At 46.9% G+C, this 26,563-nt stretch overlaps 3 protein-coding genes across 14 annotated transcripts; 1 reads left to right on the plus strand and 2 right to left on the minus strand.

The window, feature by feature from the left end:
* Positions 1 to 1,382: 1,382 nt before the first annotated feature.
* On the minus strand, positions 1,383 to 10,324 carry PIMREG (PICALM interacting mitotic regulator). Of its 2 annotated transcripts, none has more exons than XM_065036542.1 (4): positions 9,275 to 10,324; positions 8,524 to 8,836; positions 7,399 to 7,733; positions 1,383 to 3,563 (listed from the first exon to the last, which is right to left on the minus strand). In XM_065036542.1, the coding sequence occupies exons 2-4, from the start codon at positions 8,812 to 8,814 to the stop codon at positions 3,491 to 3,493; spliced, it is 699 nt and encodes a 232-aa protein (XP_064892614.1). In that variant the 5' UTR covers positions 8,815 to 8,836; positions 9,275 to 10,324; the 3' UTR covers positions 1,383 to 3,490. The 2 variants fall into 2 exon arrangements, with proteins under 2 accessions (XP_064892614.1, XP_064892613.1); XM_065036541.1 differs by lacking the exon at positions 1,383 to 3,563 and adding an exon at positions 4,229 to 4,807 and having other exon boundaries at positions 9,275 to 10,321.
* Positions 10,325 to 11,408: 1,084 nt separating this feature from the next.
* FBXO39 (F-box protein 39) lies at positions 11,409 to 16,510 on the plus strand. Of its 6 annotated transcripts, none has more exons than XM_021288793.2 (4): positions 11,409 to 11,706; positions 12,236 to 13,463; positions 14,935 to 15,111; positions 15,955 to 16,136. In XM_021288793.2, the coding sequence occupies exons 2-4, from the start codon at positions 12,450 to 12,452 to the stop codon at positions 15,991 to 15,993; spliced, it is 1,230 nt and encodes a 409-aa protein (XP_021144468.1). In that variant the 5' UTR covers positions 11,409 to 11,706; positions 12,236 to 12,449; the 3' UTR covers positions 15,994 to 16,136. The 6 variants fall into 6 exon arrangements, with proteins under 6 accessions (XP_021144468.1, XP_021144465.1, XP_064892603.1 ...); XM_021288790.2 differs by having other exon boundaries at positions 15,819 to 16,126; XM_065036531.1 differs by having other exon boundaries at positions 14,935 to 16,510.
* Positions 16,511 to 16,667: 157 nt separating this feature from the next.
* Positions 16,668 to 25,748, minus strand: TEKT1 (tektin 1). 6 transcript variants are annotated; one of them, XM_065036536.1, is made up of 9 exons: positions 24,510 to 25,748; positions 23,368 to 23,472; positions 20,437 to 20,680; positions 19,884 to 20,049; positions 19,472 to 19,600; positions 18,891 to 19,034; positions 18,122 to 18,344; positions 17,338 to 17,534; positions 16,668 to 17,052 (listed from the first exon to the last, which is right to left on the minus strand). In XM_065036536.1, exons 3-9 carry the CDS (start codon positions 20,624 to 20,626, stop codon positions 16,893 to 16,895), a joined length of 1,209 nt encoding a protein of 402 aa, XP_064892608.1. In that variant the 5' UTR covers positions 20,627 to 20,680; positions 23,368 to 23,472; positions 24,510 to 25,748; the 3' UTR covers positions 16,668 to 16,892. The 6 variants fall into 6 exon arrangements, with proteins under 6 accessions (XP_064892608.1, XP_064892607.1, XP_064892612.1 ...); XM_065036535.1 differs by lacking the exon at positions 24,510 to 25,748 and adding an exon at positions 24,211 to 24,370; XM_065036540.1 differs by lacking the exons at positions 18,891 to 19,034; positions 24,510 to 25,748 and adding an exon at positions 24,211 to 24,371.
* Between the last annotated feature and the right edge of the window lie 815 nt (positions 25,749 to 26,563).

Consider the following 26,563-nt stretch of genomic DNA (forward strand, 5'->3'; position numbering starts at 1 on the left):
AAGTCTAAACCTAAACCAACCTTAATCCTAACCCTAACTGTAATCCTAACCATAACCCTAACCTAGTCCTGACCCCGACCCTAACCTTGATTCAAAACATAACTAAGTTTAACCATAACCCTAAACCTCAGCATACCCGTAACCTAAGCCTAACCCTAACGCTAACTCTAAACCTAAACCAACCTTAATCCTAACCCTAACCGTAATCCTAACCCTAACCCTACCCCTAACCCTGACCCAAAAACTACCTTAAGTTTAACCATAACCCTAAACCTCAGCATACCCGTAACTTAAGCCTAAACCTAATGCTATATCTAACTCTAAAACAACCCAAATCCTAATCTTAACCATAACCCTAACCCTAACAGGACCGTGACCCTGACCATAACACTCACCATATCCCTAACATATGTATAACCATAACCCTAAACCTCAGCATACCCGTAACCTAAGACCAAGCCTAACGCTAAGTCTAACCCTAAACCAATCTTAATCCTAGCCCTAAACCTAACTTAAGTTTAACCACAACCCTCAACCTAACCCTAACCTAGGCCTAATCCTAATTCTAAATCTAAACCTGAGCCCCACCCACCTCTTCCCACAATCCCCTGGGTAAGGGGAGGGGTCAATCACCCCAGGCGCCACCCACCACCTTATCAAATCACCTGGACCCTCACTGGAAGTGACAGCACCTGCACTCCTGCCGGGCTCTGTCAGACACCGTCAGTTTTTGTGAAGCCCTGTCGAGACCTCTTGGGGTCTGTCAGGCTCTGTCAGGCTTTGATGGGCTCTGTAGGGCTCTGTCGAGACCTGTTGGGGTCTGCTGAGCCCTGTCAAGATTTCTCAGGCTCTGTTGAGACCCCCAGGGCTCTGTCATACACATTGAGGCTCTATCAGGAACTGACAACATTTGTCAGGCCCTGACGGGTCCTGTTGGGCTCTGCCAAGCTTTGTCAGGCTCTGTGAGGATCCGTTAAACTCTCTCGGGCCCTGTCCGGCTCTGTCGGACTTTCTCAAGCTCTCTCGGGCCCTGCCTGGCTCTGTTGGTCTTTCTTGAGCTTTGTCTGCCCCTGTCATGCCCTGTCAGGTACATGGCTCAGCAGGGGAGGGGAAGGAGTTGTAGGTCTGTAGGCCACACCCCCTGCAGGGAGCTTACCAATGGGGGTGGAAGTGTGGGTCAAGGGGGAGGAGCCCAGCTGGGAAGGCGGTGTGCCTGGAAAGGGGGTGGGGCCTGGTTGGGGCACATCCCTCCGGGAAGGCACATTGGGGAGAGCTTGGGAGGGGGGTGGGGTTGCCATTGGCCCCGCCCACACCTTCAGCCCCACCCTCAACCCTAAACCCCACCCCCAAATCCTTCACTGGAAATGGAACAAACCACATGCTTAAGGTTTTTTTACATTATTTAATTTTATTGGGTGAGAATTGGCCCCAAAACCAGGTTAAAAATCCCCCAACATGGCCCTGGGGGAGCAACGTCAGGATGGCAGCGGCACAGCGCTGCCCTTTTCCAAGATGGCCGTCAGGGGCAAACAGAGCCACAGGCCCCACCTCCCACCTTGGGCCCCACCCCAAAATGGCCACCCTAGGCAGGCCCCGCCCACCTCAGCCCCACCCTTCCAGCACAGGCTTGGCAGCCATGACAGTCATGGCCCCGCCCACCAGCAGGGACACAGCAGCCGAGATGGCCACGCCCATCAGGGCAGCCACCTTGTTCCCATGGGCAGGGTGCAGGGCTACAGGAGCAGCCGATACAGCCGGGAGCTGCCGCCTGAGCACGGCACAGACCAACAGCCCCTCCGGCAGTGCCAGCATGGCTGCCAGCCCTCCCCCCCAGCCATCTTGGATTCCAAGCAGGGTGGCGCCCAGCAGCCATGCTGTCCTCATTTTGTTGTGCACAGGGCCCCGTGCAGCATCGCAACCCAGGACAGCTGGTGGGGTGAGGGGACCCAGGAATGTCGATCTATGGGTGGAATGCAGAAGCTGTGGGGTGCTACATATCAATGGGGCAGAGTGCTGGAAGTATATGGTGCTGCAGAGCAGTGCTGTGGATGTATAGGGCAGACCAGCTGTGTGGGGCACTGTGGGGCACTGCTGTGGGTCTATGGGGCAGGGTGCAGGAGCTACAGTGTGCTGTAGGGCAGAACTGCTGGCCTATGGGCTAGTGGGAAGAAGCTATGGTGTTTTCTGGGACAGTGCTGTTGATCTATAGGGCAGAGGAACTATGGGGTGCTCTAGGGTTACACTGTGGGTCTATAGGGCAGAGTGAACAAGATATGGGGTGCTGTGGGACAGCACTGTGTGTCTATGGGGCACAGTGGAGATATAGGGTGCTGTGGAGCACTGCTGTCATTTATGGTGCAGAGTAAAAGCAGCTATGGGGTGCAGTGACTCTATAGGGCAGAGGGGCTATGGGCTGCTGTGGGTCACTGTGTGGGTCACTCACCTGTAGGGGGTTCACCCTCTTCAGGGGTGTTTCACACCACAACCACCCCATTGACCTCATAGCCCCCCAACCCCCACACAGCCCCATAGACCCTTGTGACCCACCCATAGTGGGCAGTGCAGGCGCAGTCAGGAGGGAAGGGTGGTCAGGTGGACAGAGGTGTGGGGCGCTGTGGGGCAGCACTTTGCACCAATGGGGCAGAACGCAGCACCTACAGGCTGCTGTGGGGCAGCTCTCTGGGTCTAAGGGGCAGAGTAGAGTCCTGTGGGGCAGCACTGTGGGTCTATGGGGTAGAGTCACTATGGGGTGCTGGGGGGCACTCCTGTGGATGTATGGGGCAGAGTACAGGAGCTATATGGTGCTGTGGGGCAGTACTGGACATCTACAGAGCAGAGTGCAGGAGCAATGGGGTGTTGTGAGGCAGTGTTGTGGGTCTATGGGGCAGAGTGTAGGAGCTATGGGGCATTGTGGGGCAGTACAGTGGGTCTATAGGCCAGATGAGCTATAGGGTGCTGTGGGACAGCACTGTAGATCTATGGGGCAGAGTACAGGAGCTATAGGGTGCTGTAGGCCAGCACTCTGCACCCATGGGGCAGAGTGGAAGACATATGAGGTACTCTGTGGCACTGCTGTAGACATATGGGGCAGAGTGGAGAAGCCATGGGGTGCTGTGGGATAGCAAGCAGGAGCTATAGGGTGCTGTGGGGCAGTGTTGTGGATCCATAGGGCAAAGTGGAGGTGCTATGGGGCACTGTGGGGCACTGTGTAGTTCACTCACCTGCAGGGTGTTCAGCCTCTTCAGGGGTGTTTCACCCCACAACAACCCCATTGACCCCACAGCCGCCCTGACCCCCACACCGCCCCATAGACCCTTGTGATCCCCCCCACCCCATCCCCGCCATGGTGTGCAGTGGAGGCGCGGTCAGCCGGAGGGGGGGGCGGCGGGCCATCAGCCGGAGTTGGGGGGCGCCGTCAGGCGGAGAAGCGGGGGGGGGGGGGGGGCGCGGTCAGCCGAGTTGCGGCGGGGGGGGGGGGGGGCACGCGCGGTCAGCCGGAGCGGGGGGCGCGGTCAGCCGGAGGGGGCGTGGCCAGGCTGCCTTCGCTGTTCTCTGCGCAGGAGCTGCAGTGGGAAAGGGAAGGAAAGGGCCGTTATTTGTGTCACAGTCCTGGGAAACAGCCCCAAATCCCCCCGCTTCAACATTAACCGAGTGAGCAAATTAACTGCCAAAAAAATGGATCTTGAAAGCTTCTTTGAGCACAAATTATCCTAAAAACAGCCCCAAAATGAAGTAAATTGAATTTGAGACCAAACAGCCTTAAAAATCTCAAAAACCGGCCCAAATATGGTCCCTCACAGCTTTATATAATAAGATATATATGTAAAAATAGATTAGATACATTACATAGTAATTATACACATTAATATATATAATATATATTAATATTTAATGAATATCATTATTACAATAGTATGTTATAGATATCATCATTATATTATCATCATTACATTAAATAATATCAATATTAGTTGATCAGTTAATTATATCAGATTATATATTATATATATTTCTACTATTCATCATATTATATCATTTATAGTAGTATATTACTATATTGATTGGGAATTCCAAACAACGTGTTTTTTAAACTAGGATTCAGATTGGGAATAACTGCTGCCTAGTTCACCAAGAAATAGCTGAAATTAAATTTAGTTATTGCTCACGCCTAAATAAATTCATTTATTTACACTTTAACGTTTTTATCATTACATTACTACCAGGCGGATTAACTACCACACATTATTTTTTATTACAGATACAAACTAGAGGTTTTTTTCTCTACAGGTATTACTTCCAATTAGTGCTCCAGTATTTATATTCCACTCTCTTAAATTTTACTACATAAATTGGGGATAATTACTGTCTGCAGAGTTTTGAGTAACAGCTAGAGTAGATGACAGGCATTATTCACTCCCAAAGACTCTTCTGGTTGCTCTTATTTAAGTTTTAATTCTAAACATCTTACAGTAAGTAAGTAGTTCAAATAATAGAACACCAGGACCTTGGAATTTCCAGGCAAACCCACCGCAGCACCTCGACGTGTCAAGATTGTCGGTGCCGGCTCCGCCAACAACGCGTCCAGCGAACGCCGCGGTGCTGCCGGGGCTGCGGCAGCGCGACGGAACCGACCGGAGCGCGGGGAGGAGACTCAGCCCAGCAGGTACCACACGTAACGTGGAACACCGGGCGGCCCAACTTCATTTCAAAGGAGGAACACGCACACGGAGCACAAAGGATGCTCTTCTGCACGAGACGCGCTGTCCTTAGCAGCTGCACAGCGACGCTGTCTCTGTGATTGGGAGATCTGGTGGCAAATGAGGGAGCTCTGCACGTTGCACCTTTCAAACCTGCACACACAGTCACACTTCACCCCGCAGGTGACACCAGAAACTAGGAAGCCTCCAAAAAGAATTTACAGCCCCACACCCAAACCAGCTGCACTCACCTCCACCACCAATCCTGCTCTACACACACCTCCTTCTCCTTCACACACCCTTCAACAGCCAGACCCACAGCCATCTCCTCACGGTCATTCACTGCACTGAACGCAGCAGGGCGGGCTGGCGGGGGAGAAAGCTAAAGGAAATTTTTTAAAAACTCCCTGTGTTTCTTTCAGTGGCATTTTTGGCGTTATTTTTGTTGGGGGCCGGGGGACATGTTGGGGTGTTTTTAATTAAGGAAACTGCTGTTTCAGCCTGCAAGTGAAAACAAACCACACGCACAAGGCTGGACACGATCAAAGCAGCCCCAGCTCGTTCCGCAGTCGCTGACAGCGCGTCCATTCAGCCGTCTGCCCGCCCTGACGCGCTCCCCCAGGCGTACCCGGCTGGACACACACACGTGTGCTGGGGAACTCGGACCAGCGCTGCGGTCTGGGGAGGAGTGAAGGACGAACCAGAAATAAATCCTGTAAGGTGGCTGCCAGGGGTCAACGGGGTCATAGGTCCCAGTACCCACCTTGAGCCCCAGCCCAAGATGGCCAATCTAGACAGGCCCCGCACTTCCAGCACATGGCAGTCATGAATGCCGTGGCCCCGGCCACCAGCAGGGCGCCTGGCGCCCACGGCTGGGGCGAGAATCCGGTTGTAGCAAGTGGCACCGCAGTCAGCGCAGGGCAGAGGCCGGGGCCGGCCCAGGCAGAGCCCTGGGTCTAACCCTGACCACCGAAGCAGCACACAGCTCTCTGCAGCCGGCTACAGCACCTTGGCGGTGTTTTTATACAGCCCACCTGGGGAGCGCTGCATGGCTCCCAGAGGTACTGCTGCAATACGAGGAACCACGGCTCAACTGGAGACACAGGTCCAGAATGAACTGCTTCACCCACCTCCTCCGTGAGAAAGGCCAAGCTCCTAACAAGCTCAGATAAAAAACTGCCAAACCACAATAACAGCCCCCTCACCTCGCCACCCCATCCTGTTCCACCCATCACGTCACTCTTGCCATGCCCGCACCGACCTCCCACTTCCCGAGTACCATAGCACGAGGGTTGGCTTAAGCTGGGTGCCTGCGCAGAGGTCTCAGCCAAGCACTTTCAGAAATCCCTAGATTTTTATATCTTTCCAGATCATTCATATAATGATTCAGTCCAATAGCAATATTTGAGTCTGGGATCTCCTTGGTTCTCACTGGATATTTTTCACTGATATCAGGTGGGCCTTTGTTCTGTTTAACTGTAGATATCGTTTATAGTCCACAGCCTTGAACGTGCCATTTTGCCTGAATGAATCCTTTTCCTCCCAGCAAAGTGCAGAAGGCTCTGTTCTGCTCAAATAATGCAAAGTTTGCCATCAACTGACCATGTCCAGCCAATCCCCAAGCAGCACCTCCCACCAAACTCCATCGCCAGTTTTATCACAGAGAATGACATCCCATGATCTGGAACACCCTTTGGTCAGTTTGGGCCAGCTGTCCCACCTGTGTCCCCCAGCCGGCTTGCCGGCAGGGTGAGGAGCAGACCAGCCCTTGATGCAAGTGCTGCTCAGCAGTAACTGACACAGCCCTGTGTTTCCAGCACAAACCCAAATCATGGGAGGAGGAGGAGACCAGGGTGGGAGCAGATGCAGGGAAGTGGGGGAGTGTCAGAGTTTGGGTGGGGGGCGCAGGCAGCGCCTCAGGGGTTCAGAGGCAGAGGGAGGCAGCGCAGAATATGAGGGGAGGAGGGAGAAGGCAGCAGAGGGGCAGAGAGGACTCACGGGGGTGGGGGAAGACCCAAGGGGAAAAAAAAAAATCAAAAGATAAAATGAAAAAATAAATTGCAAGGTACAGCAAAGAAAAAGTCCAGACTGGGTGCCTCGCAAGGGGAGGAATCCTGAGACAAAAGAGGCTTGGGCTTTTACACCCTCACAATCTATACACCCACCCTTCACACGGTCCTTCACGCACTGCGCACATGCCTTTAGTCCAACAGTAATTCGGGTCTGGGGGTTTATTTGTCTCTTATTGGATTCTCTTTCTCCATCCTCTGGGCAGTGTTTGTACTGTTCCCATCTTGGTGGTCTGCAGCCTCTGCTGACAGTGTTGTCTCTTTACCTCCTGGCACTGGTCTTCAAAGCCCCCACCACCAAGCACCCAGGTTCACAATATGCAGCCTGGAATTCCAGTTAGCTTGTCCACTCATGCTAAGTTTAGCTACTCATGCTAAAATAGGTTATTCAAACAAAAGAATATAGCTAAAAGAACAGAATACAATTTTAAAGTTAGTTTGATTAAACTTATTTTGAAACATTTCCTAACTATTCAACTATTTCTTAACTATTCAACTATTCAGCACACCCTTTCAGGGGAATAGGATAGCAACCTTCATATCCTGCCTTTCACCTTACAAGATACTCTAATCACAGTAATTAAAAATTAAAAAAAAAAGAGGAATAGGGTTTACAAAAGAATGTGGCTTACATCCTTCTGCTGGTAAAAGCAGGTGATAAATAAGGGCTCTTCAGTGCTGCTGTTCTTCTTGATCTCTGGGGAGCAATGGCATCTTTACCAAGCCAGGATGAGAAACCCCTCCACACTCTGTGTTCTGACGCCCTTGCTGGCCCAAGCAAAGCTCTTCTGCTGGACCTTGGGGTGCCTTTGGAACCGGCTGCTGAAGTAACACTCTTCCTACGGCAAGGGGTTTGAGGTGCAGTATTTCTGGTTTTGGTAGAACTGGTTGCACAGCTTCTGCTGATGGATTCAGCTGGAAAGGTCGCCATTGAGTGTACTGGGCTTTGGCAAGACTTCTGTATTTTCTGAAAGAAGCATTATACACACATGTTATGCTAAATTAACTCAGTCAGCCTAGAGTTTGGAACCAGAATGACAAGGAACATTTGAGCTGAATCTCTAGCTTCCATTTCCTTATCAGGTTTAGCATAGCACAAATGCTTCCCAGCCCTCCATTTGCATTGGTGAAGTCATTTGCTTTCCCAACCCTTACAACTTGTCAAGCACTTCAGTAGGCACTGGAACAGAGTGCCTGCTGCTTTTATGCAGGAAAGAGACAGGGTCCCTAATATAAAATCAATGCAGTTAAAAATCCACCAAAGGGAAACGCAAGCCCAAGTTTTCTACTCTGCTACTATCTAGTGGTATTTGTCGGTCCAAATTAAGATTGATTGACCATAACAAAGAACATGCTAACAAATAGTATAGGTACAGGAAAAGGAGTAAACAAAAAAAAATCCCAGGCACTACATTTCTTAGAAATAATTCTTTGCAAGCAATGGCAGTCCTTACCCACTTTCCTCCTTATGAAGGCTGCTCTGCCGTACATGATGAAATACAGTAGAGTAAAAGCATTTATTTAGTAATAAAATAAAAGTTTTGATGAAACTACATCTCATATTTCTTCTTTTCACCTTTCTCCCTATTCTGGCAGATTCATAATTTGCAGATTTTACTAGTTAGTAGCTATGAGACAACCACTATGGTGTGCGAGCGTACGGGGTAGAGTCTCTGGAGTGCAGCATTGCATACAGAGTCCAGTAACCTAAGCACTGAAGCTGAAGCAAAAACTATCCACACTCCACTGCAAAGTACCTGGGACATCGTTCCAAAAGCATTTTTTGCTGTTCTTTTAATACTCTGAAGAGGCTGGCTCTTCTGTCTTGCTTCCAGACTTTCCCAAGTTGTGGTCTTATGAAAATTCAGCTCTACTTGCTTTAACGGTACTCGCTTCCTTAGAGACATGCGGATGGTATTGAGGGAACTCAAAGAAGCCCTTCTCTTGAGTTTATCAGGTACAGGGCTCTCATTCTCATCCAAGTCAGCCAGGAGCTGGTGTTTCCTCCAAGCCATTGTTGCCTTGACATTTTGGAGCACAGATACCATCTTGTTCCAGTTCTTGCTCAACCTTATTTCGAAAACAATCAGAATGAGTGCAAGAATTAGCCAAAACAACCTGCAGAGCAGTGTGAAAAACGAGAAATGGCCCGGGGCGGGGCGGTGGGGGCGGCTCGGCCGGGCCCGGGGCGGTGGGGGCGGCTCGGCCGGGCCCGGGGCGCGCCGGGCGGCTGGCGCTGCCCCTGCAGGACCTCGCTCTCGGGGCTGGCATTCCCCGTGCCCGCTACTGACAGCCGTGGCCTGGCTAACCGAACCGGGTCCGTACCGCGGGAGCTGACACACAGCGAGCCCGGCCGACACCGTTACTTCGCCCGCCAGGGACGGCTGAAGTGAGCGTTAAGGGCGATGCCGAGGCCGGAGGAGACCGGCTCAGGCCGTGCGAGAGGCGCACAGCAACAAACACGAACGGCGGCCGGCCCACCCGGCAGCCGCTCGGGGCCGTACTCACAGCGACGAGAGAGACCGGAGCGGGTCCACCACACACCGGGAACCTCTTCGAACGCGTTTGAACGGCGCCCCGCCCACTCTGGCTCCTCGGATTGGCGCCGGCGCCGCCCGCCCCCATTGGCTGCGACCCTCGCACGCGCGGCGGCCGTTACACGGCTCGGCGCCTGCGCATTAGCTGCGGCTGCTCCGCGGGGCGCCCGGGGGCTGCGCGCCCGCGAGGATGGGGCGTAAAGCGCGGGAGGAGGCGGCGGCTGCGGGTCCCGCTGAGTCCCAGGTGCCCCGGCCCCTCGGCGGGGGCGCTGCAGGGGCGCTGTGGCCTAGAGATCCAGGTCAGCACGAGTAGCAAAAGGAGTCAGAGGCTGGGTTGCACCCGTTTGGGTATCCAAGCCATGGCTCCTGGTGCTTCTGGTAGTTAATTATGAGCCAGTGTCTTAAAAAATTTTTGTTTGCTTGCTTTTTCACCACCGGCTTCTGCAGCTCTTGTTGGAGGAGACAGCTGCTGTGACTACATTGTATTGTACTGGAAACAATCTAGGATGTGCTCTGTAGCGTATTGGCCAGGAAAGAAAGGCCATGTGCAGAGAATGTGGTTTGGTCGTTTTTAGTATCCTACCTTAAAAGAAAACAAGATATATAAAGCATTTATCTTTAAAACACTTCTACCTGAAATAGCGGTAGCAGCTTATCTTTTCCAAAGGTTTGGTTTGGTTTCCCCCCACCAAGTCAAACTCGGAGCTGACAGCTAGAGACACTTCTATAGTTGTGGCTTAGAGCTATGGGGAAGCCAATCCACTAACACTGCAGGATTCCTATCGAGTCCCACCTGTGGTGTATAAGCATACTTTCTGTAAGTTCCTAAGACATATGGTTTTTAAAAAGTTCTATGTGATGGCGTGTGTACCCCTTTGTACTCACACACTATAGCATGGGTGAATATAGCTCAATAAGTATCCCTTACTAACGTTTGTTTCTGTGATTACAGCCCTAGATGCTGTTCTGCTTTCCTCAGCCCATTGGCTTTATGGTTTCCAGATAGCTGCAGATGTTACGCCTCTTTCCCCATCCCTCCTCCTTCCCCAAACCCCAGTCTCCATAGGGAAAGTTTCAGGCTCTTCTCACTAGCAACCTGCAGCTTGAGCCACCGTATTTTAAAACTTGTCTTGGATCTTTGTCTGGACAGGCAAAATGGGGTTATTAACCTAAAGACCTTCTAAATAAATGACTGACAGTTCTGCAAAATGAAGAGCTCTTGTGGGGGCATGGAGAGGAGGGTACTAAATACAAGAGATGAAGATCCTCATGCTCAGTTTCTAAGGGTTATCTTGAGAGCTGGGGGTTTGGATTGGCATTTTGGATGGGAAGAGGGGAGGAGGAATCCCCAAGAATGGACATCGTGCCAATGGACAGGCTGGGAGACACGGTGTGATGGAAGAACTGTAGGCCAAAAGGGAAGCAGCAGGCTGGAGCTGAACTGGGCAGTCAGCCTGTCCTTTTGTGCCTGTTTAGAAAGTTAAAATAGAAATATCTGAGTGTTTGTAGTTGTAAACAGACTCTCAGGGATCTGAATATTTTCTTCATCATCTTATAGTGCCTCTGTTGTTTCCATCCAATTCAACTTGGTTACCCAACAGAACAGCATATGCAAAGGAGGAAGGGTAGATTGTTTGGAGATTGTCATCATGTACTTTTGAGTTGCATCTTCTTGTAATCATGTCAGCCAATAAGCCTTGATTTTAGGGTATACCATAAGAAAGCATCACTAAATTTTCTTCCAGTTTCATCCCCAAGAGCACTAAGGAGTGATTTACCCAGTGGACACTATGAGGCGCATGCACTATAGATGTGGAAAATAAATACATTCTGAATTTTTGCCCCTCTGCAAAGGTACTAACAAAACACTAGGTTTCCATGCCCTTTGTCTGCTTGCAGAGCGAATAGCCTGATCTGTAAAAGGTCTCATGAAAACAAGCACCTAACAGGGCAGTGGGATGTACTCTGCATTTCACAGCTGAAGCTTGAATGGACGCATCGCTTCCCTTCTCAACTGTTTATTGCTCAGGCTCTTGATCCATTTATCTGGTCATTGCAAAGTGACATAAGACATACGGCCTTCTCCTGGCTTGTCGATTGTGGCCTGTATTTCTCACTTCCTAAGGGACCACCAAACAAGGCTGCCTTTCCTTTTCACTGTCTTCACCTTAGCCAAAATGACTTAGCTTAAGTTGGCTTTGTTCACTGTTCGCCCTTACATAAATTCAGTTGTCATGACATCACAAACATTACTTCTTTGCTCCATGGCAATAGCTGAGCTTCACAGGGAGAGGGGTCACAGGTAGAGAAGACAGATCTTGAACTCTGGAGGGAAACTGTGAGAGCTGGAAAAGTGCGTGAAGAGTTGACTACTGACACAGTCCTGTCTTGAGAGTGGAACTGGTAACTTCTTGCATTGTGGTTGTTTACTTATATGTTTTACCAATGCTCAGTGGTCTTCCAACTCACGAGCCTTCTCCCTGCCTGTTGGAACACAATGACTGAACATCCTGCTTGAACCGAACAATGGAACAGTTTATATTGCTTACTACTGTCTACAGGGATTGTACCTTAATCTATGGCAGGGCACTAGCTTAGACGATTGTCATGGAACAGCACACCTAGGATAAGAACAGTCATTTGCACTAGTTTTGCACCGACAGTACTGTTCAAATGTGTACAGCCCAAAGCACTGGATACCTCTAGACACTAGGCACCAGGCCATAAACCATTATCAATTACAGCTGAAGCTAACCAAAGGTTTCTGGAGGCTGTGGCTGCTCTATCAGCAGTTGATACCATTTCACTGTTCAGCTAGACTGAAGGCAAAAAAGTTTAAAAATGTGTCTTGTGCTTGTACTGTGATTGTTCTTAATTTTTGTTTTGTGTTTTTTTGTTTATTTTGTGTGTGTGTGGGTTATTTTCGATTTAGGTTTGACCATAGTTTAGACAAAAGAGCTTGTTTGACCCTGACAGCTTGAGTACACAGGCAAAGAAAAGATTGTTGGTTTTGAATGTGAAGAAGCAAACTTTCAACTGTTTTCTAAGAAGCCTATTCTGTTGGGAATGTCAAGAAATCTACGCACAGCTTTCTTCATCTAGGTTTGGCTCAAGACCCAGAAGAGAAGTGAAAAACTGTCTTCTCAATGGAAGATGACAGTGAAACTGAGCAGAGCTCCTGGGCTTATCTACCTGATGTCTGTCTGAGGCATGTCTTCCATTGGTTAGATGACAGGGACAGATCTCAGGCTGCCTTGGTCTGTAAGAAATGGAGTTGGGCCATGTACTCAGGATCCCTCTGGAGGAGCAGAACCATCATATTCTACGGCCGGCCATCAAGGGCACGCACAATGGAGTTTCAAAGTGCATTATGGTATGTCAAGAAGTTTGGCAAGTATTTGGAGCACCTCGAGATCAAGTTATCGAATCCTTACAATACTGCCTTTACTCAAAAATTTCAAATGACGATGAGAGGTCTTCTTTCACATCTGGGTAAGCGCAACAGTCGCCTAGTATCCCTGAGCATCAAGTACCTGGAATTAGACCGCTTGATCTGGAAAAACGTGGTCAGGGCTCAGTTTATCAAGAACTTAGCTACCTTCCTGAAAAGAATGAGCAAGCAACTTGATTATCTCAACCTAAAAGGAGCAAGAGTAACCTTGGAAGACGGCTGTGAACTTCTGAATTCTCTGACCTGCTTGACAAATAGAAGCTTTATATCTGAAATCAATATTGAGGATTTCTTCGGTCTTCACCTTCCGGTCTACAGCAGCACCTTGTTCCACCAGACTATGTCCAAGTTCCACAGCCTGGTTATCCTGACTTTCAATTATAACTGCATCTCTGATGAACTGCTGGACATCCTGCGGGAGCACAGCGCTCATTCCCTGTGCACCTTGAATATCAAATGTCATATCCATGACCCTCATGGGCAAGTGGTCTGGGGAATGTCATGGGCAAACCTGGCCAAGAGAGCCCCAAAACTGAATGTGAACTTCTTCTTTGAAAGAGTCGTGAGGCATGATCACCTAGCCAGGATCCTGCTAGCAGAGATTCCAGTCAGGAGCATCAGTCTACGGAGCTGCTATTCCAGTGACCGAGACTGGATAATGAGACCTACCCTCACCAACCTCCTCCCAGTCTACTGGCATATTCTGCAGGTAAGGGAAACAATAGTGACATCTTACTGCAGTAGCACAAAGTTAGGCAAAATAATCATATAGGCCTTCTGCAGAACAGCAAATCAATAGGAAGTCCTGTTCAGGGAGTAATTCTCCTAAGTGAGCCCTTCCAGCTGTAGTCTAGTTCAGGTAATTATCCTTGTCCAGTTACAATGCCCATTATGGTAGTCTTTGCTGTCAGGCTGATGTCAGGTTGCCTTCATAAAAAGCTAAAACACCCAAAATACTGGTGGTTGTAAGGTCAGCTGTGAGCAGACAAAAACTTTCAGGCAAGAAAACATTTTTTGTAAAATAGCTTTAGGCTTATTCTGGTTAGACACCACAGAATTGTAGAATCATAGAATGGTTTGGGTTGGTAGGGACCCTAAAGATCACATAGTCCAACCCCGCTACTGTGGCCAAGGACACCTTCCAGTAGACCAGGTTGCTCAAAGCCCCATCCCGCCTGGCCTTGAGCACTTCTAGAGATGGGGCATCCACAGCTTCTCTGGGCAGCCTGTTCCAGTGCCTCACCACCCTCGTGGGGCAGAATTTCTGCCTAATATCTAACCTAAATCTCCCCTTTCAGTTTAAAGATATGACTACACGACCTCGTAAAAAGTCCCTCTCCAGCTTTCTTGTAGGTCCCCTTTGGGTACTGGAAGGCTGCTATAAGGTGTCCCTGGAGCCTTCTCCAGGCTGAACAACCCCAACTCTCTCAATCTGTCTTCATGTTCAGTAACTGGTAACTTTCCTGTCATTTCATATTTTTCTGAACCCCACCCTTTTGCAGGGAAACCTGCACCTGAGGAAATCAGTATGCCTTCTTTGCATACAGACCTGTAGCCTGCATCAACCTACACTGAAGGTTTTGCTCCATTTTGACAATGCACAAATGTCTTATAGCACATGTAGATTAACTGATGCTCATGTCAAAGCACTGTGGTGTCACCAAGAATGTGTCACCAAAGGTGTGAAAGAGCTGCCCCCTGTAAATAAACATCAGGTCTTTGCATACCTGAGGGAAGCACATGGACTTATATCTGACGGTTGCTGATAGCTTTCTTTAAGTTCTGTTGTGCTGCAGAGTTTCCAATAAACACCAAAGATCTGTAAAGCATTCAGGAAAATGTCTTTGGATCTACTCTGTATCTGGGATATTTTCCAATATGTCAAATACAGTAATGGCATGAGCTGTGGGTGTAGCATCTTCTAACGGTAATATAAGTTGTCTGTCTCTCAGCATGGTATATAATGCACTAGGGATGTCCCCCCATCTTAACAGGAGTGGAGATTACTGTAGACTATACTATTGTAATAATACAGAAATGATTCTCTGCTGATGTCAAGATACAAAACTGATTTGTTGACAGTCACTTCTGTTGGTAAAATTGGGAAACTCTGTTGCATTCTAGTTATTGTGCTCATAAGCTCTGTTCAGTAGTATTAACAGTGTTCATTCTTTTTCAAGAAATTAACACTTGAATTAGACAATTGCCATGAGCTGCTGGATGATGAGCTGCTACAGCTCATCTTGTCATGCAAGAGGTTGTTATTTCTGAAAGTTTGGGCATTTCTAAGTGTCACCTTTATGGAGAGCCTGCTACAAAACCGTGCAGAAAGGAAATGCGTTTTGACTACCATAAAGGTAAGCCTTCGTGCTCTAAAACTCCTTTTCCCTTCCTCTCTCCACTACCCAGAGAAAGGTGAGGTCCCCATGCCCATAGAAAGGTCACTTACAGAAATGTTAACTACCTTCCCTATATTATGTTTTAGCATTATAACAAACCTGGGGAACCACTCACAGAAATTATGCTTTCCAGCCTGCTTAGCCAGGTACAGAATAATAACAAGCCCCAACAATTCCACAAGTCCTTCCTAGGCTAGGGTTCTTTCTGTCACCCCTAGTTCAAGCTAGGCATTCTCAGTCACTTCCCAGGCCCAGTGCTTACATCTATGCTTATACTGAGGCAGGTGAATCCCACTAAACTGCAAACAAATACAAACAACTCTCATTCTTTAGGCATGCTGTGTTGAACTGGAGCTGGTGTAAACCATGCTGTTGTGCGTGTTAGATTCTGAATTCAGTAGATCCTCCCAGATCTGTGCAGATCCCAGGGATGCATCAGTTCTGGGGTTAAAAGGAATCTTGCTCCTTCCAAAAATTATTTGGCAGGAGATTATGTGTTCAGTCAGTTTGGAGTGAAAACAGAACCAAGCCTCAAGAGTTTACTCAAAATCAAGGAATCAGCTTCTCTAGATTCCTCATTAGTCGCAGAGGCTTCTTTTTGTGAGCTTTAACGACTGAGCCTTCTACATGTATCTGAGAGACATGACTGCCATTCACGCATACAGGTCAGGATTTACACAGCTCAGCAAGAGACCAGTGAGGAGGATCGGCTGTTGTGTGATATTTACAGGAAGTTCAAAAACCTGATTGACTCAGAGCTTAATTATTTTGTCATCGCCTACCCAATGGCGTAAACCACAGGGAGAGAGAAGAACACCCAGTGACATCTGCAAGCAATGAACGGATCCTCTGGAGGGCATTAGTAAGGGATTTGAATCTTGACAGCAGTGCCTCTGAAAGGAAGATAGCATTACAGCAAGAGAGAGGCAAGGGACAATTTTACACTCCATGCATTAAAATCTTGGACTTGGGAACCAGCCTCCTGTGTCTCCAGCATCATCTGTTCTTGTCCTTGCTTAGTTTTTCTTCTCCAGAACAAAGGAGGCAATGAGCCCTTTTTCACCCTTACAGGCATCTCTAGTTAAAATAAGGCCATCCTCTTTTTTTCAGCATGTCTCACTGTAGAGCTTCAAACACCTTACCAGTGAAGCCCATCGCATTGTTTCCATTTTACTAAAATGGAAAATGAGACACAGGGTGAGGAAGTGATTAGCCCAAAGTCAGCTTTGGCTTGATCTTTGCTCACATGCAGTCAGATGCACTCTGCAGTGTATCACCAGTCCTTAGCTCCCATTAAGTTTGATATACACCCTGTGCCTAGTTAACAACAGATGTTGAGAACAAAACACACCATAGCTAGTCCTGAGTCACCCTTTCCCTTTTCCTAGTTCTCCAACTAGGAAAACTAGGACTTAGGAGGAGACTCCTGCTCTAGCTTACACAGCTTCTAGACCTGTCAATGGCAAAATATATCATTGGTTGCACATGAGATAAATAACATGGAAGAAGGCACATTTCCACTTATTCTGGAATTTTATTGCTAAAAGTGGGAGATTTCATCAGGTGTTCTAGAGCATAGATAGCTGTGAAAGAGGTAGCTATAAGTACTAGGTCTGTTTTAATTACCTTACACAACTGGAACCGGGACAGCATTGAGCCAAACCAATAAACGTGGAGGTTGTCAATAAAATTTCAGCAGGAGCTGGCTCTTTGGAACACAATCTCCCAGTATAATGGCTTCAGAAGTTTTTAATGTAAACAGACTCTCTCATTTGCATGCAGAGCACTTCATCAACGTACAATGTATTCTCCTTGACCTGGATCTCCTCCTCCAAGGAGAGCTGTCGGCGGCTCAGACCTTTCAGCTCTGTCTCAGCCTGTGCCAGAGTGTCCTTTAATCTAAGAGGGCAAATACAGACAGACATTAGTTGAAAACACAGAGATACGTTCTTGTTTGTTTGTTTTCCATATGGGAAAATAATTAATTCTAAGTGAAAAAAAAGATGGAAGGGGATTCACAGAGCGACAGTTTCCATGCAGCTTTCCTTAAACTGTCCTGCCTTTAAGGGAAAAGCAATTCCCAACCTTTCAGGGAGAATAGCTGGAAACCAACGTTACTTTCACTCATAAAATTAACACAGTAATCTATACCACAGATTTTCCCCTTTCAGCATTTCCACTTGCCTTTGAATATTTTTTGTAATCTCTTGAACTTCACTAATCAGCTTGTATTGCACTGTGTCATAACACAATTCCACACTGGGACGATGGTTTCTTGCTTCCAAGCGGGTTTGAGCCACCTTAACAGGTCCTTCTTTATCAGCAATTGCTTTCTTTAAGGCTGCAACGTTCTTCTCCTGTGAGGCAATCTCATCCATCACCTTAACAAAGCAAATGGAAGGATGTGTTGCACACTATCTCTTACAGTGGATGAAATCATCAACATCTTCTTTAATAGTTATAAAAATCATGGTAACACTCACTAAGATCAAAAGACATTTTACAAAGGTCAGCCAGGATTATGATTCCTTCATTGAAAAGCAGGTGACACTGTTCTGAGTGAAACTGTTGATTTATGCTCAGCAATTAATTTTTAACAACACAGTTTTCATGTATCAAATTTCGAGCACAATGACCCTGATTTCACAACTTATCAGGCTTTTATATCACAATCGTGAAGATTCTATAGGAGCCCCATGTAATTCAAAATCACCAGGGATATTCTGACTTTACTGATGTCTACAGCAACATTTATATCCAGAAATTCACCTCTGTAATGGCTGAGAAAATAAAATGTAAGGTGACTTTTGGGGGACTGGAGGTGAGAAGGTAAATGTGGCAGGGGCTGCCAATATTGCAAAGATAAAATTCTTAAAGCAAAGTAGCTCAAGCCACTGGATTGAGAAAACTGGTAGATAAGCCAAGCCCATTGTTTCCACTCTTTTGCTGACTGTCCCTTACCACTTACCATTGCAAGGAGTGTCTGAAGTTTGTGCTTGGCATCCTTGACTTCCTTCACACGACTTCTAAATGCGACATTCACCACCTCACATTGCTTGCGCATGTCATTTGCTGTCTGTGAGAGGATGCCATCAATCAGTGCCCTCAGTGCCAAAGAATTGTTTTTCTGCTTTTCAGCCTTTTCAACATTTATGTTTGAGAAATCTATCCAGTCTTCAGGGCTAACAAAACTGAAAGAGATTCAAAATTAAAGGTCATCAACTGGCAGCATCAGGCCCTCTGTGACCTCATAAATCTATAACTACCCCACAAAACTGAGAACAAAGCAGTACTATTCACTGCATGACCCAACGAATGCCAGTGCCCACACAGAAAGGGCACATTTGACAAGTTTAATGACTGAGTCAGAAACTGACTCCACACCTCATGTGTCCCAGCCCAGCATTCTCCCAACCAGGATGCTGTGGGAGAGGAAGTTAGATTAGTAAATCTATTCTGCGTTTAAGCAACGTGCAAATTTTTTCCTTAGCTAACTGTGAGCCTCAAAAACTTTTAGTAAACTGCATTTTACTGGGACAATGTTTACTGTGGCTTGTTTCACTGACATATTACACAGATACTAAAGTGATGGACAGAAGTATAAAAAACAATCTATAGCAGACAGATAATGGCCAGATATAGTCTGTTTTACGCAAAATTACTTTCATCTTGCTAATACTGGAACAGCTCATACTAGCTGTATAATTACATGTTCATTGAACTACATAACCACTTACTTTCCTTCTATTTTCACTGCATCATCAGCATATTTGATATCAGGAGTGTTGTTTGTCAAGCTAGCACAGTAATCGTCAATCATCAAAGCTGTGAACTTGTCCTTGAGATCCATTTCCAGGTTGTATTTTGCTGAACGGTTTAGTCTAGGAGGACAAACAACCAGACTCTAAGCCAAAGTGCAGGCACTCAAAGGCGTCCCTAACATGCATGCTTACGTGCATCGGGTAATACAAATGCCATTATGAAATGATTCATGTATGAACTGTTAGTTGCAAAGTCCCAGAATCTAGATAATGAAGCTGCCTTCATATAAACTGACGGTACAACTGCCATTGGAATTAGAGGCACAGGACTGTATCATGAGAAGACCAGGGATCATGTGCAAGTACTCTGAGTTCTAACAAACAGAACTTCTCACCATGGCTGATCAAATAGTATGAATTAGGACTGATTTCCTGTAACTGTTTAGCATTGAAGATAACTTTGGACCCATACTCAGCCTGACCCTACAACTTCTCAGGATAATGGCTGTCCTACAATTCAGCTAATCAGTGTTCTGTTATGCTCTTTGCCTCTGCACCTGATTTGCTCATTGGTTTGTTCCAATGTACGTCCAAGCAAAGCAATAACCCCCTGGAGGACTTCAACTTCCTTTACCAGTTCCTGTTCCACTTCATCATGGACCAAGTCAATCCCAGCTCGCCTCTGCCTAAACAAAAAGAGGAAAAGCCATCAGCCACATTTTTCAAATACCTGCAGCTAACAGATGACGATGAAGCCTAGCTTTCCAAACTGAAGGCTTTTCCTTGCCAGATGGGAAGTTTTTCCTTTATGGCCTTGGTTACCAAGTGTTATAGCACCTAAATCAGACTGTGACACCACAGCCAAAGAGAGGCAGGACCTTAGTTTGCAGGCATTTTTATTATTTGTTAAAGATTCATTACCTAGGTTTTTTTTCTCTCCCTGAATGCTTTTCTTCTTAATCATCTCACCTATTCAGGAGACACTTTTGGGCAATGATGAGTGGCTCTTCACAGCTCTCCAAAGATTTCTCCAGCCTTGTCTTGAAACTCAGCAGTACCTCTGTCTCACGGACAATTTGTTCAAGTTTGTTATCTAATTCTTGCTTCCAGAATTTTATTTCTTCCCGTCTCTGTTCTGCAGAATGAAAATCGCCAACAGGTATTAATACAAGCCCACCCTATATAGCCAGATCTGTGGATCAGACCTTAGATATGGCTAAAAATAGACTTATGCCATAGTGGAGTGCACATAGTGCTGTAGGCTGATGCGTGGAGACAGTTTTGCAACCCTGTGTCAGGAAGTTTGGTTGGAGTGGCTGTGTTTTTTGGAGAGGTAATTTATTTGTTATAAAATTAAGAATCTGCCTCAAAATATTTTTTAACACATTTTGACTTTTTCCATGAGTTCAGAGAGCATGGCATTGATATATATTCCTATTTGATATCAACTAATTTTCTGAGTCCATATTAAACGTATAGCTCAAATAACACATTGTGACACTTGCAGAACACGTAGGATTACCTATTTTCTTGTTGATGTCACTCTGGGTTTTCCGAGTCGTCTTTTCTACTTCATCCAGCAGCCTCTGACTCTCAGCTATTGTGCGTTCTGACCTGGATTTCTGAGACTCCGTACTGGCACACTGCATCTTGTTTGCAATGTTCCATTCTGAGGGATTAAACTTGGGTGGAGCTTGCAACAGTCTGGCCATTTTTTTTTGGAAAGTTTCTGGCTATAACGCAGGTCAGTTCTTGGAATGTTTAACCTGAAAACAAGAATAGCATAATATTTGGATACAGAAGCAAGTAGAGGAGAAGACAGGTCCATGAGGCTGAGAAAAATTCTTGCCTCTTTTGCCTGCAAAATGACATAGGTATGAAAAGACTTATTGCTCAAGGCTCCCCAAGACTTTGCTAAGGTGTGGGGAGAAAGTCCAGAGTGGGAGAATGAAGAAACATAAGAACTGGGGAATGGATGCTCTACTAAATGAACAATCACAGAAAACTGAGAAAAAATGAACAAATATAAAAGATAAATTGTCTCCCACAGATTAGAGAAATAAACATGAAGAAAAGGTGCACGAACTCTAGGTTGTAAAAAAAAAAAACAAAAAGTAACAGTCATTAGGAAAACAGGACCAGAAAAGCTGAAGGAGGAAATGCAGCAAGTAAATGAGGAAATGGAAGAAACGTCTAGGAAGGGCTAAAAGAGAACAAAGCATAGTGAGGGCACTGGTTCATGGTAGGGTGAAACCAATGCCAAAAATACATGCCAAGTCACAGCAGTTAGATTTTCAATTTTCCTGTTCTTACACTATACTCATCCAGTGTTCCTGAGACAACTCCTCACCCCAAATGCGCACAGCTGCTCCTTAGCAACACACAGCTTTGCCCACAGCCCAGCACAGGTACCCTTAAGCCAATCACCATTCTCCCTCACACACCTCTTGGCTGACGCTGCTTCTAGCCTGGACTGCTCCCAAGGTCAAACAAACCCTGGCTAAGTGCCATGTCCTCAGTTCCCCTTCAGTGGGCAGGGGTTTGCTCTTAACTGTCTTCCAGCCTTAATTTCCACAGCAGCAGCACATAGTTGCTTTTAAAATGTGCCACTAAATATTCCAGGAGGTGGCTCAGAACAGCACGGAAGGTAAACAAACCAGTTGCCATGGGAACACCAACACTGCCTCTAGCAACCTTCTGCTGTAGCACCAGGTGGAAGCCGTGCAGCACACACAAGCCAGTGGTACTTTCACCCATTCCCAGTTAAGATCTGTCTAGAAATAAAAATCTATTATTTGTACATTAATTGAGATAGTTCCTACAGCTTCAGACAGTAATTTTTGATCAATTTATCGCAGAAATGCATAAAGACTGTGAAAGCATATGAAGTATTTACTATCTAAAATGTCAGTCATAAAATATCTTTAGCAATATGCTCTTTGTGGCAACTATATTCTTTCCTGGAACAAAAGTGATCAGAAGCCAGACATAAGAAATTAACAGAAGAGTATTACGTCGGTTATGCCCCCTCTATACAACCTTGATGCAACTTAGATCAGATCAAGGTTTCTTAGAGCTCCCAACAAAGTTCAAAGAGATTGCAAAGTGATAAAGAAGCAGGTAACATTGGTCAAAAGAAGTTGAGCTGGTTCAAGACAGAAAAGTGGGAAGCAACTGGAATTGTTGGCTTCAAATACAGTGCATTGATGACAGCTAGAAAGCTTCTGCTGATCTTTAATTTCAAACAGTAGCTAAATTCTGTCAGTGATCATTAAAACTGTTAACTACAGTGCCTCTCATGGTAGCTGCCATGTAAACAGAAATCTGCATGTACACCAGAAGAGCAAAAAAAAGGGGGCTAGCTGAAGAAACGCTGTCTTACATAAAAAAGCAGGTATTTCAGAGTTAGCCAAAGAAAAATACAGTCTTCGGAAGAGAGAGGGTTGACATTAGAACTGAAGCCACTAGCCTGAGAGAAGGACCTAGAGATTCAAGAAGCAGCAGAGAATGGGGTGCAAGGCCAGCAAGGAAAATGAACAATATATGCTAACTGATGCAGGAGGGTGGAAAGCTGTGGTCACAGACACTCAGAATGCTCCTGATCCACAAGGCAAAGCAAACCTATGACTAGGCTGAACACTGATCAGAATGATAAAGACCACTACTGAGGTGGTCCTGTAAACCAGTTTATATGGTACTGCACACATAAAGTCTGCAACTATTTGTACAGGAAAGTGATGCTTCTGTGTGCTGTCCCTTGATTTGTACATTCTGGCTGCCCTTGGTCTAGATTCCCTAATGAATATTTTTTTAGCAGAGTCTTAGCATGCTAAAATGAATTGGTTAAAAGCAGTAATTTTTGTCATGTGAACAGCTGGAGCAGGAACTGGAGCCACTAAGTGACTGAAAGGTTTCTAATGACTTAAGTAGATCTGAACTCAAAGCAAGTTTGAACAAAGTTTTACTTTGGCCAGTGAGAGTCACAGAATATGTAGCAGGCTGCATATTAGTCATCTTCCACAAGTATTTATTATCTGTACTCTCAGTAACATGGCAAGGCTTTTGAAAATATGAGCAAATTAAAGATGGATGGCAAAATTATTCATAATAAACTGAAATGCTCAGATATCTGAACAGTGGTTGAGAACCACAAATGTCTTATGTTTCTGAAAATGAGCTCAGTCACTTTGAAAGCCGAGGAATCCACAACTGATGGTCCTCAAAGGCACTATTGTAAGACTTCATGCGGTTTTGATCTGAAATCCTAGTATCCTATGCTGGACTGACCCAACTTGTGAAGGACAAAATAATGAAATAATTCATCTGTAGCTACCAACTCTAAATCTGTTATTCATTGTTAGCTGACCAGAAAATATTATTTCCTTTTAAACTGTTAATACAAAGTTTACAACTGCTCCTTTAATATGAATTATACAACATAAGAAAGTTTTACCTTTGATGGTTTTCAGGGGTTACATCATTGTAGACTTTCTGAAGTTGACAACTGTGCACTGTTCATCAAACAACACAGGCAAGATCAGCTCAGCAGCTAGAACCGCTTAGAAAAGAATGAAAATGAAAACGCTTGTTAATACCTGAAACCCTCTAGCAATTTAGAAGGGGAGAAAGTGACCCCGACGCAGGTCCCACATCGCCCCCTCAGCGCCGCCATCGCGCCCTCAGCGCCCCCATCGCCCCCTCAGCGCCCCCATCGCGCCCTCAGCGCCGCCATCGCGCCCTCAGCGCCCCCATCGCGCCCTCAGCGCCCCCATCGCCCCCTCAGCGCCGCCATCGCGCCCTCAGCGCCCCCATCGCCCCCTCAGCGCCGCCATCGCGCCCTCAGCGCCCCCATCGCGCCCTCAGCGCCGCTATCGCCCCCTCAGCGCCGCCATCGCCCCCGCAGCGCCCCCATCGCGCCCTCAGCGCCGCCATCGCCCCCGCAGCGCCGCCATCGCCCCCGCAGCGCCCCCATCGCGCCCTCAGCGCCCCCATCGCGCCCTCAGCGCCGCTATCGCCCCCTCAGCGCCGCCATCGCGCCCTCAGCGCCCCCATCGCGCCCTCAGCGCCGCCATCGCCCCCGCAGCGCCGCCATCGCCCCCGCAGCGCCCCCATCGCGCCCTCAGCGCCGCCATCGCCCCCTCAGCGCCCCCATCGCCCCCGCAGCGCCGCCATCGCCCCCGCAGCGCCCCCATCGCCCCCGCAGCGCCGCCATCGCCCCCGCAGCGCCCCCATCGCCCCCGCAGCGCCGCCATCGCCCCCGCAGCGCCCCCATCGCCCCCGCAGCGCCCCTCAGCACCGTGTGTCTCAGCAGCCGCTGCCCGCGCGCTCCTCACTAACGCCCGCAGGGCCGCGCGTGGCGGCAGCAGCGCCGAACTCCCCGCGCCGAGCTCGCGCTGCGGCCCGTGCCGCGGGGGCCGCTGGGGCTGCTGAAATCCGCATCGTCTTTCCCACACCACACACTGGATGAAAAGGCAAATCCTTCTTGGTGCAGAAGTGCTGGCAAGCTAACACTGCTGTGCTGCTGAAATACTGTTCACATACCGCATCCCATTCAAAGGCCTTTATAAAGGATTTTACAAAGGAGCAGTTCCTCACCTTGGTGAATTGTGTCTGGATGTAGAAACTGGGTTCATTATTTGTCAAGAAGTGGTCAAAGTCCTCAGAGTCTGGAAAAATACATTTTCTGGGGAGCAGTCTAACCAGCATTAATGAGGCTAGATCTAAATGTGTTGCCACGTTCCTTATTGTGTATTAAAAACACCACAGCCTCATTCTTCAGAGGATGAAACTCATCCAGACTGCTGTGAGTTGGAGTGGGAGAATCCTCCAGGCCGAGCTGATGCTGCAGCGTTAACTGCTCGCTTTCAGGGTTGCTGAACTTGCAAAGCAGGCTAACGTAACGAGTCTGGATCCCGGTGTTCCACCAAGTGTCTGGAATAATCTCCCATGAGGAAAGGCTGAGAGAAAGTTGGGGGTTGTTCAGCCCAGTGAAGAAAACACCCTGGGGAGACCTTATTGCGGCCTTTCAGTACTTAAAGGGAGCTTATAATAAAGATGTGGACGAACTGTTCAGTAGGGCCTGTAGCAACAGGACAAGGGGTAACGGCTTTAAAGAGGAGAGCAGAGTACATACAAGGAATAAATGTTTAACACGGAGGGTGGTAAACACTGGTGGTGGATGGCACCCTCCCTGGCCTTTATCTAGACATAAAGCTATTTTAGCATAACCAAAAGTGGCTTTTAAATGCACCTTAAAGGAATGCCAACTGTTGTTAATATTTTGGACGCTTTAAAACTATTTCTGTAAACCAGGGCAGGTTTAAATTAATGACAGAGGTTGAACCATGAGGGCTAGTTTTACGCTTAATTACATGTATCTAGGAGTTCTGCACTGCACTGGTTTGAGAACATGTTTAAACGCTTTACTGGAAATGTCACACACAGAGACAACTGATGAAAGGCATCCATCCAACAATTGTACTTCCAAGGAAGAATAATTCCCTGTTGTGGTAAGCTATATGCAAACATAATTTTTAAAAGTAGGTGATATCTCTGCTGAGATTATTTTGAAAACCTTGCACAGAGCAAATTGATCTAGCCCTTAAAAGTAGGATCAAGTTGCCAATAGCCACCTTAAACAGCACCGAATTTTAGATACAGTGCAGAAGCACTAGAAAAGCCAGGAAACATTCCATCTCTGTAAAATATATATTACGCTGACTTAATATATCATTCTCTTGATCACTCATGCAAAACACATTTACTGGCACACACTCTGCATATTTTTTGAACTAAAAATACTAAAAAAACCCAGCAGCAGGCATACATTACACGCTTTGATTTCAATTTAATTGTGCAATCTTACAGTCAAGGTTACTCATACAGATCAGACCTCGCTTCATGCACAAAGCTGTAGGTTTTTCTAAAATTACGTCATAGCACCATCTTCCCCATTTCCTTACACATGAACCACCAGCAGTTAAAATCAGCTCAGTCTTCCACTGCCCTGCAGCCTGCTGGTAAGCACCAAGTACTTTTACCATCATCTCTCTGAAATGGGAAGACTTTAGAAAACTGTGCAGCTTCTGGGTAGCTGTGAAAACAAGCCAAATTATAGAAAGGATGTAAACTCTCCCAGGTGGATTGGCAATAATTTTACTGTCTAAAACTCCCTTTTATATAATTATTTGCTACTAGGTCTAAATTGGCCAAGGACTTACCTGTGTCTTTAGAACTTGCATCACACAGGAAAATCATCCATGACTTGGGACTGTGAAGGAATGTAATGTATAAGGCCACTACTACTCCTCCTGTAGCTACGATGGAACTTGGCTCTGCTAGTCAAGGACAAGTATTCTACTGTAAGAATGTAAATGTGTGTATTGCATCTGCCAGTTGTAGACAGATTTCTCTTCATGGTTACTCTAATTCTTCACAACACAAGCACAGAGTGCTGATTCTTACAGTGCATTTTGTGGAGCAACAGATGCGCAGTTACTCCTCAGAATCATGGTCATTCAAGACAAAGTAAAAAACTGAAGACGATGGCAGTCATATGACAAATACAAACAGCCCACCCACCCTCTGTCTACTCGCATTGAAGCTGTGAGATTAGCAATACCGAGGATCTCGGCAGTTTGACCAAGTAT

Source organism: Columba livia, chromosome 20 (assembly GCF_036013475.1).
Source record: "Columba livia isolate bColLiv1 breed racing homer chromosome 20, bColLiv1.pat.W.v2, whole genome shotgun sequence".
Taxonomy (NCBI): Eukaryota; Metazoa; Chordata; class Aves; order Columbiformes; family Columbidae; genus Columba; species Columba livia.